Source organism: Gigantopelta aegis, chromosome 9 (genome assembly GCF_016097555.1).
Source record: "Gigantopelta aegis isolate Gae_Host chromosome 9, Gae_host_genome, whole genome shotgun sequence".
Classification (NCBI taxonomy): Eukaryota; Metazoa; Mollusca; class Gastropoda; order Neomphalida; family Peltospiridae; genus Gigantopelta; species Gigantopelta aegis.
In genome coordinates, this window is record NC_054707.1 from 31,547,868 (window position 1) to 31,560,306 (window position 12,439).

The 12,439-nt window shown below is 34.2% G+C and overlaps 1 protein-coding gene across 1 annotated transcript in view; it reads left to right on the forward strand.

Annotated features, from left to right (window-relative positions):
- LOC121380478 (serine/threonine-protein kinase BRSK2-like) overlaps positions 1–12,439 on the forward strand; it is a 129,605-nt gene that overhangs the window by 108,518 nt on the left and 8,648 nt on the right. Inside the window, exons 16-19 of the mRNA XM_041509297.1 lie at positions 3,837–3,882; positions 6,718–6,838; positions 8,689–8,869; positions 9,531–9,694. Coding sequence (XP_041365231.1) covers positions 3,837–3,882; positions 6,718–6,838; positions 8,689–8,869; positions 9,531–9,694 — 512 coding nt within the window. The remainder of the gene's footprint in view (positions 1–3,836; positions 3,883–6,717; positions 6,839–8,688; positions 8,870–9,530; positions 9,695–12,439) is intronic.

The following is a 12,439-nucleotide window of genomic DNA, read 5'->3' on the forward strand; positions in this document are numbered from 1 at the left end:
AACGTCAACATAACGCTGGGCTGTAACGGCATCGTGGACAATGATGAGATCACTCCTGAAATCACAGTTGATTGCCCCCCATACCATCAGACAACCACCACCAAACCAATCACGTTCCCTCACACTTCCGTCAGCGTACCATTCATGGAGTCTCCTGTACACACGTGCTCTTCCATCAGCAAGGAGACAGAGAAACGGGACTCATCTGAGAAAACAATGCTCTGGTTAAAGGCTGGTGGATGATTACCATTCTGGAGAGCAAACTAGTCTCGCAGCACGATGTCGCGGTGTCGTGATGTTACCGTTGTACGGGCGTCTGCATCCGAGTCCAGCCGAGTCCGAGTCCGATGACGGATGACCGTCATCGAATGGATATGCCTTCCATGACGTCCAATCGTGTTGCTTGCTGTCATCGTCGCAGTTCTGAACCGGTCACGGAGGTTGTGTCGTCGAATATGCCGATCTTGGCGTGGGGTCGTAACGGGACGTTGACCAGGTCAAGGTTGATCACGGACACTCCCGGTCTGTTGATGACGTTCAATAAGACATCCAATAGTTGATGGATGGACTCTGAAGGTCCTAGCAATTTGGCTTTGCGAAATCCCCCCTTGAACCATGCCCAACGCTCGCTCCCTTTGTTCTTCTCTGTGTCGTGGCATTCTTAATGTGACAAGGAACATGACACCGTTACGTGACTTTTATGTGTCCACATACTGGCATTTCACATGCATTGCATGCAGCATGATTGAGCATGTAGTGAACACATTTCACACCATTTTGTGTGTTTCTGCTATTGTATGTGTAACAAGAACAAAACCAGGATTAAAACCCAGACAAAAGTACCAATCAATGGCTTCCTCTCATAAATTGTTATTTTAAGTCCAATAAATATATTTTTCATTAATTTACAACAAAATATTGAAAAATATCTGTTTTGCGTTTTCATTGTGTGTCAGTATATTAAGAAAGTTTATTTTAAAAAACAAAAACAAAACCCCCAAAAACTAATTCAAATGTTTAGTTTAGTTTATTTCTTAAATTAAATAAATTTAAATTTAAACATCTGTTTACACGGATATTTTTAGGCAGTCTCCATAAACTAATAGACAGAAATGTAAAAAAAAAAACTAACAACCAAAAACAAAACAAAAAGAAGAAAAAAAAACAATTATGAATTAACAAAGACAGTTTACCGGTAGTTGTTTTATTACCATAACTGATGATCAGAGCTGACACGTTGTACCTCATGAAAGTATTTAATAGGATAAACAATTATACATAATTTAGATTATCTTGTCATTGTCACTAAAAAAAATTATATTTGTATCAAAAAGCTAATCTGAGCTACTGTATCCAGGCATTTTAAGAATTGAGTCTGAGCACAATTATTTTTTTGATTCTTGAAAGTATGAATCCCCTCCCAAAAAATAATGTGCACACTGTATGACTTAACAGAAGATATCCAGGGTTTCTGTATTTGATTAAGTGGATGTTGCTGCGTTTTCTTTAGTGGCTAACTCTACCATGCCTTCACAGCCCGACTGTAACATTTATTAATCACATATATTGAACCTGCATTTTATTTTTAGATTTAAGAGATTCATTATGCACACAGTTTGGTACATGTTTTGACTCTGCATTTAATTTTTGCATTTAAGACATTTATTAATATTATGCACATAATTTGATTTTTGAATTTTCATAAATTGTTTTACTAATATGCATGTCTTCGTTTTGTTTTTGTTAATTTTGTTTTATTTAATTAAATTCTTTTCTTGTCTCAAAAGCAGTCAACATATTTTTTTTAATGTTATTAAAAAAAAGTTTAAATTAGGTTTACTATAATTTTGTTTTAGGCGTAGAAAGAGCATCAAAGTGTATTACCAATGGTTCTTTGATGAAAACTAAGACTGGCAAAGATAAATCTTTAAACAAATTTAATATAGGTTAATAGTTGCCATGAAAATGACCTGCAGATTAAAATCACATGAAATGCTACATCAACTGTCCTCTCATTTTTGTTTTGTTTTTTTTCCCGTTAAAAATGTGCCAGGCCTTCAGTTAATGTATGTTACCTTTGTTGTCATCATAACGATAGCTCAGAGATCAAAGTCTAAAAATCACAGATTTGTTTCCTTTAAAATACTACTACTTCCACAGTAATTACCATTTAAGCTGTCCTCTGCACAATTATCTTAGAAGTTGTACAAGATGTGTCATCATCCACTACCGGTGCATTACCATGAAAACTGCTGTCTAGTTTGGTTTAATTTTTGCTAGACTTGTCTAGTGGATGTGGCCTGTTAGGTTTATACAAATAATCTGAATTTGTTTAGTTCTTGTGTAACTGAAATGGCCAGTCAGTGGCCTGGCTGTTTGACCACATGAACATTGGGTTAAAGTTGATATATAATCATGTTTCCACTTGTTTTGTAATACAGCGAAATTGCTCAAAAACAGACCCCCAGTAAATCGAAATTATCTCAAAACTTGATGTTTGTCATTGACTCTTTTTAAATAACAGTACAGTTCTGACAACCTCTCTAAACCAGATATCCTTTAAAACCAGATTTTTTTACTTGGGCAGCCGGGTGTCTGTTTGTTAGGAGTTTCTCTGTAATTATGTCTTATCATGTTTAAAGACATCATTCTGCTACATGTAGATTATATTTTGTGATGAAGTTTTCCATAATTTGTTTCATTTTAATATTATTTTTTAACCTTAAAATCTGGTTATGATTTGGTTACAATTTCTCTAATTTGCTCCTGTCTCATGAATGGTTTAATGGATGGCTTTTCATATTTTGTATGGTTGTTCACCAGTGTCATCATAGTTCACATGGCCATGAATGTGACCCCAGGGCAGAGTTAGTCATTTTCAACTTGGCTAACATTTAGTTCAAAATTATCTTCTTTCAAGTCCTTAACACAGTTAAAGTCAGGTTAAACATTTTTTATTTGAACCCCAAATATATGGCTTCCACATTTGGTGTGTGTACTCATTATGATGCCGACCGGCCTCGGTGGCATCGTGGTTAGGCCATCAGTCTACAGGCTGGTAGGAACTGGGTTTGGATCCCAGTCGAGGCATGGGATTTTGAGTGCTCCGCAAGGCTCAATGGGTAGTTGTAAACCACTTGCACCGACCAGTGATCCATAACTGGTTAAACAAAGGCCATGGTTTGTGCTATCCTGCCTGTGGGAAGCACAAATAAAAGATCCCTTGCTGCCTGTCGTAAAAGAGTAGCCTATGTGACGACAACAGGTTTCCTCTAAAAAACAGTGTCAGAATGACCATATGTTTGACTTCCAATAGCCGATGATAACATAAAAAATCAATGTGCTCTAGGTGCGTTGTTAAATAAAACAAACTTTACTTTTTTCATTATGATGCCACAGCTGATAGTCAGTATAATGTAGAAAACAGATGTTATAACTAATGCACTGAAAACAAGGACTAATGCCCAACACTACTGCTGTTATACTGCTTTAGCATAACTACAATAACTGAATTTCACTTGATCATTAATACATACACACGTACAATGTCATAAATATTTAGTTGGTCAGCATTTTACATCATCTTTGTCATCAACATTTTTGCATTGTGTGCTTGTTAGAATAGTGTGGACATAAGTGTTATGACATTGTAAAGTGCTATTTTTTTAACTACAGCTACAAAGAAAACCTTTTCAACCATAGGTTGTATTCAACATTGCCTTTCATCAATCAACTTATGTATGAAATAACAAATGGTAAGTTAGTCTAAATAACAAATTTATTCACACGAAAGAAGTTAAACTTTCTGTTTATCTGTGTAACCTTTTTCTTTTCAGTCCCAACGTCAGATGAAATATCAATGACCCCTGATTCATCTCCAGAGTAAGTACTAGTAGCGATACCTGTTGTTTTTCCTTCAATTTAACATTTGCCAGAACATTTTTGTATATTTAATTTGGAGCATAGTAATTTGTTAAAGGGCGAGTAAACTCAAACAAGAGCCTTATGTGTTGGAAAGATACATACCCAGACCACCAACACATACTGACACTTTAACAAATGAAAAACGTGTAATTTTAGAGTTAATAAAAAAACATGATTATTCCTGTTAACTGAGGGCAGCCATTTTGTTTCGTTTTTGTGACATCTGGTGGTATAGCTTGGGGTGAAGTGACGTCAACTCTGACCATCTCCTCTATGCACAATGTAAATAAACGCTCTAATTTACGACAAGGTGCTTCGCTTTATCAACCTGACTTGTAAAACAACATAAATGACTTGATAGTATAATAAACTATTTAACTAAATATATTTCAGTTTGCATCAATAGAACGAAATGGAGTTTTAAAAAAAATCCAAAGTGAAAAAAAGAGTATATTATTAGGCCTATTGGTATGCTACGTTTGAGCAAAAACGACCACTCACGATACCCAAGTGATAATTTTCTTTTCTTTGGGACTACGCAATTAGTCATTTTGTTATTTTAGATGGGAAAGTCTACTTAATAAGGGTTTTACAGAATTACTTACAGTAATAAAGCAGAACGATTAGAGGGGTATCCGTGTGTTTAACACAATACCTTGTGATATTAATGAAAGAGGCACGTCTTTTTAGTGTGTCTAGACACAATGTCTTAGGACCATCTAATCAGGAACCAGTTACAGGCCACGGAAAGAAAAGACCAATTAACTAGGAAAACACACTGATTATTATTTCAGTATGTGGGTTAATTTATGTCCAAAACATAATACAGTTATTTCAACACTTTGACAATGGCGGTTTATTTTGTATTAAAAATAATATATAATTGTTGCTGGCTTACTGGGATTACTATTATTACAGAATATTGCGATGCATCCACAAAAATCAGGTATGTTTTGTTTCTTCAGTTAGAAGAGTAATTCCTGACGTGATACGTTAGGTATTATGTAACCACCAGCTCGCCAGAGGGCGTATTCACTGGGATGGTACAAAATGGCTGCACCCATTATATATAATAGCCGTTTCATTTAACCGTTTTATTAATTAACTATACAATTATACTTGTTGATATTAAGCAATAATGTGAATTATATATCATTGAATATGCATACCAGGTCAAATGCCTTAATTGTCCCTTCCTTTTAAACATTAAAACAGTTAAAAACAAATCACTTTGCTAATAGGGTCAGCTCACTGTTTTACACTTTTGAGTTGATTTTTGTTTTCATAGGGAAAGCCTTAATTGTTAATTCTAATATGTGACATTGTAATTGGCACACTAAAACATTATGGTTTTTAAATTGAATGATGTTTAAAAAACAAAGTACACTACCTTTAAACATTATGCACCTAATACAATAGTTACATAATATTGTTTTAATTAATAGCAAACTGTCAATGAATAGATGAATACATAGATAAGCAGGCAGATCAGAAATAAATGACAGATACTGTGAATTTTCTGTCTCATATTTAGGGACTACCAATGTAGTTGTGATAGTAAGTGATCCTGAACACTTTATCATTTGTTCAGATTTGTCTGTTGTTTACAGTGATAGTGATATTTGTATGCCGTTTTCACTGTCTATATAATTTAGTGGATGACCATTTTGTGTTGTTCAATTTGACGATGTAAATCAGTGGTTTTACTTTCACACATTTAGTTTTATTGGTGACACATTAGCTGCTGCAAGTGCTGTTGAAATTTTAAACTGTAATGTCAGTTTCATCTTTATGAAATAATTGAAAAGTTCATTTACAATATGTGATGCAGTGAAACCTCTCAAAACCGGACCCTCTGTAAACAGGAATTCCCCCAAAGCCAGACATTTTTCACTGTCCTTTTAAAAAAAATCAGTACAGATATTAACCTCTCTAAACTGGATGCCTCTTAAAACCAGACATTTTACTTGGTCTCTAGGGTGTCCAGTTTAGAGGGGTTTCACTCGTATATCCATATCCATTTACGTCTTTTTGAGAAAAACATGGTTTTGTTCCAACAAGACGTAGCATATAAGACATGAAGCACATTTTTATCATGCATAGATAGCTTTTTGACAGAAATGTTATTGTTATTGATGTATACTTCACTGCTAATTACAAAGTCTGGAAATTGGCATATATATCGCTGTTTGAAAATGAACTTGCAGATTGATTTGAATTTTAAGGGCTTGGTTTTACCTGTTTCACGTTTTTAATTTTTCAGGAAAAAATCCCAAATTATTGCTTGTTTTCAATAAGAATAGTTTAAGCACTACAGAGATAACCAGCTGGTGATGTTATTAAAGAATCTGATGGAGATGGTCACTGATGTGAAAGTTTGATCAGTCCCAATAAGCCTCCTGGGTCACTGAACTGTTTGTTTTAATTTTAAAATGATTTTACATATCACTCCCTCTTTATGTAGCATACATGTACCAATGGAACGGTCTAGATGACATCATTATGCAATTATCTTCATTTCAGTTTCAATGATTTTCACTTCTAAAATTTGTGTTAAATCAGTGGTTTTACTGTCACAAACATTTCAAAAATTCAGTCTGATTATTCAGGTGCATGTACAGGAGGAGAGGTTTGGGGGTTGAAACGCCCCTCCCGCTGCTCAAGCAAATTTCTCTCTTTTTTTTTTTCAATACCTTTTCACTCACCAACCCCTTTCTAAAATTGCCCTCACACGTGCATGTTGATTGTTACCAATGTTTTGAATTACACTGTGTTGTTGTTTTTGCCTCGCAGAATGGCCAAGCGGTCATGGTTTGGTGGACTGATGGGTATGGAGCAGGAGCACCACTTCATAATGGTGCGAGACAAAACATTCAGCCAGGTGAAGGCCGATCTCGTTCATGCATTCCTATCTGTAAGTGTCTTGTTAATCTTTCACTTTTACTCAACATTATGTGTCACATCAAATATGCCTTCAAATAGTTAAAGGGACAGACCCTAGTTTTTAAACACTAAGGCATCATTTTTCACTATTAGACCGTTTATGATCACTAAAATCAAACATTACTTGTATTTTATTGTTTAGATTATTCATTTTCGTACAACTGAAGTGTTTCAGGTGTTTCCTGGTGTTACTAATACCACAACATGCATTTTTCATATTTTTAAAAATGAACGTGCGTCTGAGAAGCAACGGTGATTGAGTCGTATTTTAGTCTATTTTTAAGGGTATTTCAACATCATAGACTCTTGTTTCACTCTGCTGTATTCAAATTTGTTACAGATTTGTAAATTAATCAAATTTAGTGTCCATTTTTATGGGTTGAAACTAGGGTCTAGGCGAAAAATATGCTTTAGTGTTTAATAACTAGGGTCTGTCCCTTTAATATACCAGAGAAAAGCAGCTGCTATTGTTTGAGAAAACTTGCAGATGTAGGCTATGGGTTGGTTATGTTGGGTAGTAAGTTCCTGGGGAGTAACCCTCCAGAAAGTGATCTCAGTCCATTGATAATTGCTTTAAACATATAATGCCAATCGTGTTAGTCCCATCTGGTTTTTGCCCTCAGTTTTTCCTAGTTTAATTGATTAAGAAATAGGTCCATATTATAGAACTTTACCATAATAATTGCAATCATTTTTGGTGTCACTTGTTCAAGTTAGTTGTATCTTGATTCATTTGACATGTCATTTTTATACACCCATCTGTGATGGGTCGCATTATGGTATGGCGTTGTCCGTCCATCCATTTGTCCATCCATACATCCGTCTGTTAACTTTTTCCTGTTTGGACCATATCTTACATACAGATGCATACAGGATATTCAAACTTCACATGTAGGAACAACATGGGATGGCGGTGTGTCGCCTACTATTACTAGGTCAGTATGACCTACTTTTCACGATCTATTGCACATAACAGTAAATCCTTGTCCAGACCATATCTTGCATACAGATGCACACAGGACCATTAAACCTCACATGTAGGGACAACTTGGGATGGCGGTGTGTTGCATACTATTACTAGGTCACCGTGACCTACTTTTCACGGTCTACTGCACATAACAGTAAATCCTTGTCCAGACCATATCTTGCATACAGATGCACACAGGACCATTAAACCTCACATGTAGGGACAACTTGGGATGGCGGTGTGTTGCATACTATTACTAGGTCACCGTGACCTACTTTTCACGGCCTACTGCACATAACAATAAATCCTTGTCGGAACCATATCTTGCATACAGATGCACACAGGACCATCAAACCTTACGTGTAAGAACAACTTGGGATGGTGGTGTGTCACATACAATTACTAGGTCTCTATGATAAAAATAAATAAAATAATTGGTCTATATCATCATATGGTTTTCCATCAAACTCCTGACGGGCGTATCATGTACCTCGACGGTACTCTTGTTTTATTTTCAGTCTGATATACATTTTGCTTTTGTTCAAATTTTAAGGAGAACCTTTCCTTCGATTGTGGTGGCAAATATATATATATATATATATATATATATATATATATATATATGGAATGTACTATCGTCTCTGTGGAAATGTGCATATAAAAGATAACTTGCTTCTCTTGGACAGAACAAATATAGCAGGACAGGATATATATAGCAGGACAAATATACAGTGTATTAAAAAACTGCCATGTTTGACATCCCACTGCTTATGATTAATAAATATGATGGTGTTAAACAAGACAAACATTTCCCCTCCCCAACTAAAACTGGTTTTTGCATGTTTGTTTGCCAGACTTCCGATCTCAGTCACAGTGTTGTCTCGACGACCACATTCAGGGCGGAGTACCGGCGGGGGGGCAGCTCCTCCATGTTCTCCAGAAATGTCAGATTCCAGGTTGACATTAGTGCTGCCCCTGGGGAGCGCGACATGACTAATGCTACCAACTTCTGTCTAACATATACTCTTGTCTCAGGTAAGTATGTTTCCACGACAGTAATTGGTTTGTAACACATCTTGATGTGTGATATACTCTAAGACAAAATTTTTTAGTAATTTGTTAAATGTCCTTAAATTTAAAAAAACCCACTTGTGACTTTAAAAATGAAAAAAGACACAGGATTTAATTGTTGCATCATTTGTCAGTACAAGTAATAGATTTTCAATACAAAATGAAATGTCATATCAATGAATGTAGCTTAATTGTATTTTAAAGTACAATGCAGTAGTACATGTAGCAAATTGTTAAACTTTTTTGCCTTACTAAACATCCCATAATGAGATGTGTAGGATATATTAACTAAACATCTAATTTGAGATATATTTACTAAACATCCCTTAATTTAAAATGATATATTAACTAAACATCTATAGTGTGTGTCTATTAGCTGAAAATCTGATAATTTGTGATAAAGAGATGTGTGTCTATTAGCTAAGAATCTGATAATTTGTGATAAAGAGATGTGTGTATATTAGCTGAGCATAGCTGAGCATCATAATTCATGATAAACAGATGTGTGTCTATTAGCTGAGCATCTGATACTTCGTGATAAAGAGATGTGTGTATATTAACTGAGCATCTGATACTGCATGATAAAGAGATGTGTGTATTAACTGTCCACTGTGTTTGTGTCCAGGCCCGTCCCGGCGATTCCGTCGTGTGTGTGAGCACCTGCAGGCGTTGACGTCGTCGCCGCGCGGTGAAAACAATCGTAAGATCAGCACGGACAGCACCGCGTCGTACTCCTCGGAGCACGCCAGTCCCTCGTACTGCACACCAAAAGAAAATGGAGACGATGATGTAAGATTTCAAACTGGTTTTCGGGTTTTTTAAACTGCTACATTAAAACGAATATTTTTATCTTGAATAGTGTTAATATGTATTCTATCTTGATTGATATTTCCTGCTGTTTGTATGTATAACTGTAGTTTTTAGTGTAATACATTATTTCTCATATAAAGATTTCACTAAGATATCCTGTATTATGTCCTTAAAAAATGAAGACACTAACCAATATATTGCAACATATAATTCATAATTATGACCAGAAAAATAATCGGTCATGTCTGTTGGAAATAGGTTTATAGTAATTTTAATAGATTTTTGACAAATAAAATATTTTTACATTATTAAAATTACAATTTACTTACATTTTCATGCTTAGAGTATGAATATCTCCATAACCAATGCATATTTGGACATAGTAATATTTTGTAGTGCCTCAATATAAAACAATTCTAAAATAATTTAATATTTACAAATTTATTGTTTCTTTCAATGGCCAAACAAAATTTAAAATAATTCGGGCAAAAATCATTTGAAATGTCTGTACAGTGCTTTATATTTAAAACATGTTAAGGTAAGATAGTGTTTTAAAAACCAAGAAAAAGCAGGATGTATGTTTATGTTGCTATGGCTAAAAACTCTGGATAGTCCCTTTAAGATACAACTTGTTTCAGTCGAGTCAGGATAGATTCTTTTTATATATCATCAACGTTGTTATGCTTCCAACTCCGTTCAGTTTGTTTTCTCATTCATGGTTCACGCAATCAATATCTGATTTATTGTGTCTGCTTGTTATTCATTTATGAGGTTTTTCTTCACAGTTCGTGAAAATTTTCATTAACAGTAAAGTTAAGACAAATAAGTATCTACATACAAAACTTTACAAATCCCTAAAACTATTAATTTTATAAATTCATTTTTGTTTATTCCTCATAATTACCAATATCAGGTCCTTATGACATGTAAAAATTGACTTAAAATGGAGAAAGATGAATTACCATTACCCAGACCTGTCAACCCTCCTGGATTCAGCAGGAGTCTCCTGGTATTTGATCAAATCTCCTTCTACCCTGTGCAGGAGACAATTTCTCCTGTTAAATAACATTTTTAGAGGCATAAAAAAAAATCGATCCCCTTTTGCCAAAATAACATAAAGGAAGTAGCTATGACAGATCTGAAGTGCCAGACTCTGGCCCAGAGTTGACAGCAATACACACAATGTTAAAATCACATGTCACAGCAAGACAAAGAAAAGACCAATTAGCTATATAAACATACTTGTGTCAGTTAATTTTGTATGTTTGTGCAGTTGGTATAGATTTTTTTTTTTTACAATTAATAAATGTTGTGTTTGATATAAAGTTATCCACAGAAATGGGTATAATTCCGGTATATTTCACACAATGTCCGTAATGAGGTTTTACTTATGATTAATGGAAATACAGTGTTTATTGCATCATTATAATGATTTTAAATAAGTACTACGCCACTGTTCCTCATTATAGTAAAAACTGAATATTAATTTATAAGATTTATATAAATTTGTCTTGGGTATTTCAATTTGGGTACACTAGCCACAAATGATGATGTAACGTAACCTGTAAGTGTAATGCTGTAAATGTACTAATTCATTTTTTAAATTTCTTGTTATGTTCTTAACATTTCTGGAAAAAAAGAGATTTAATTTTTTTATTTTATTAAATCATAACAATATTTAAACTTTAAAAAGAAATATAGCCAAGATCTACGGTTAACAAGTATATATGACATTATGTAGTGTTCATATAACTTAATTGTAATAATGTTTACAACAACCTTGCGATTTTGGGTTAAATTGTGTAAAATTAAAAAATCTCCTGTTTTTTGACAAAATCTCCTGCTTTTTCAACACACACCTCCTGCTTTGTCTTGACTAAAGGTTGACAGGTCTGCCATTACCTCACACATGCCAGTTCAACCCTGGCTAAATCATTTAATTTTTATGATTTTTAGGACCTGTTAGAATGTTTTTAATTATTTTATTCGATCTGCAAAAGGTATGCTACATTTTTGTGCATCTACTGTAGTGAATTGTATTCATAATCCATTCATAACAATTGTAAATGGTTTTGAGTGTATAAATTGTGTTAATTAAGAATCAGTTAATTAAAAATGATATTTTACAAACTATTCACTGATATGAACGTAATGCCTATCAGTATGGACATCAAGTGTTAGCGATGGGTGTTGGTAAAATGTGGACTGGACCAAAACACTTGACAGACTGAATTTTGCCTTTTAAAAAATTATTGAACAAAGTGTTCATTAACTATGCATAGGTAAGAAACATATATTTTTCATGTAGTGGCCTTAAAAATGGAATATGACGAACCTCACATGTGCATTACGATATTTTTAACAAACACATTTGCCTGAACGCAGTTAGAAACATTGTACTCTTTCCCATTTACTGGATGGTGCTTCACTTTTGTTTACTAGAATGGATTTGTTTTACGTCCATATTTTTTTTTTTTTAAGTTAAATGCTTGCAGTCTATTTTGTTTCGCGTATTGTAGCTGAAAAATGTAGAATAGTATTTCCGTAAATATAATATTCGTGTTTTTGTTGTGGTGATGTTTTGATGGTATGGTATGTATTAGACAGGCTTGTCGCTGGCTGTTGTAATTTTAGCATCATACAGTCTACTTTAAACATTCCAATAAAGTTCATTCATTATGTATTTGAAGTTTCTTTACTCATCATTTTTAAAAATGATTTCTT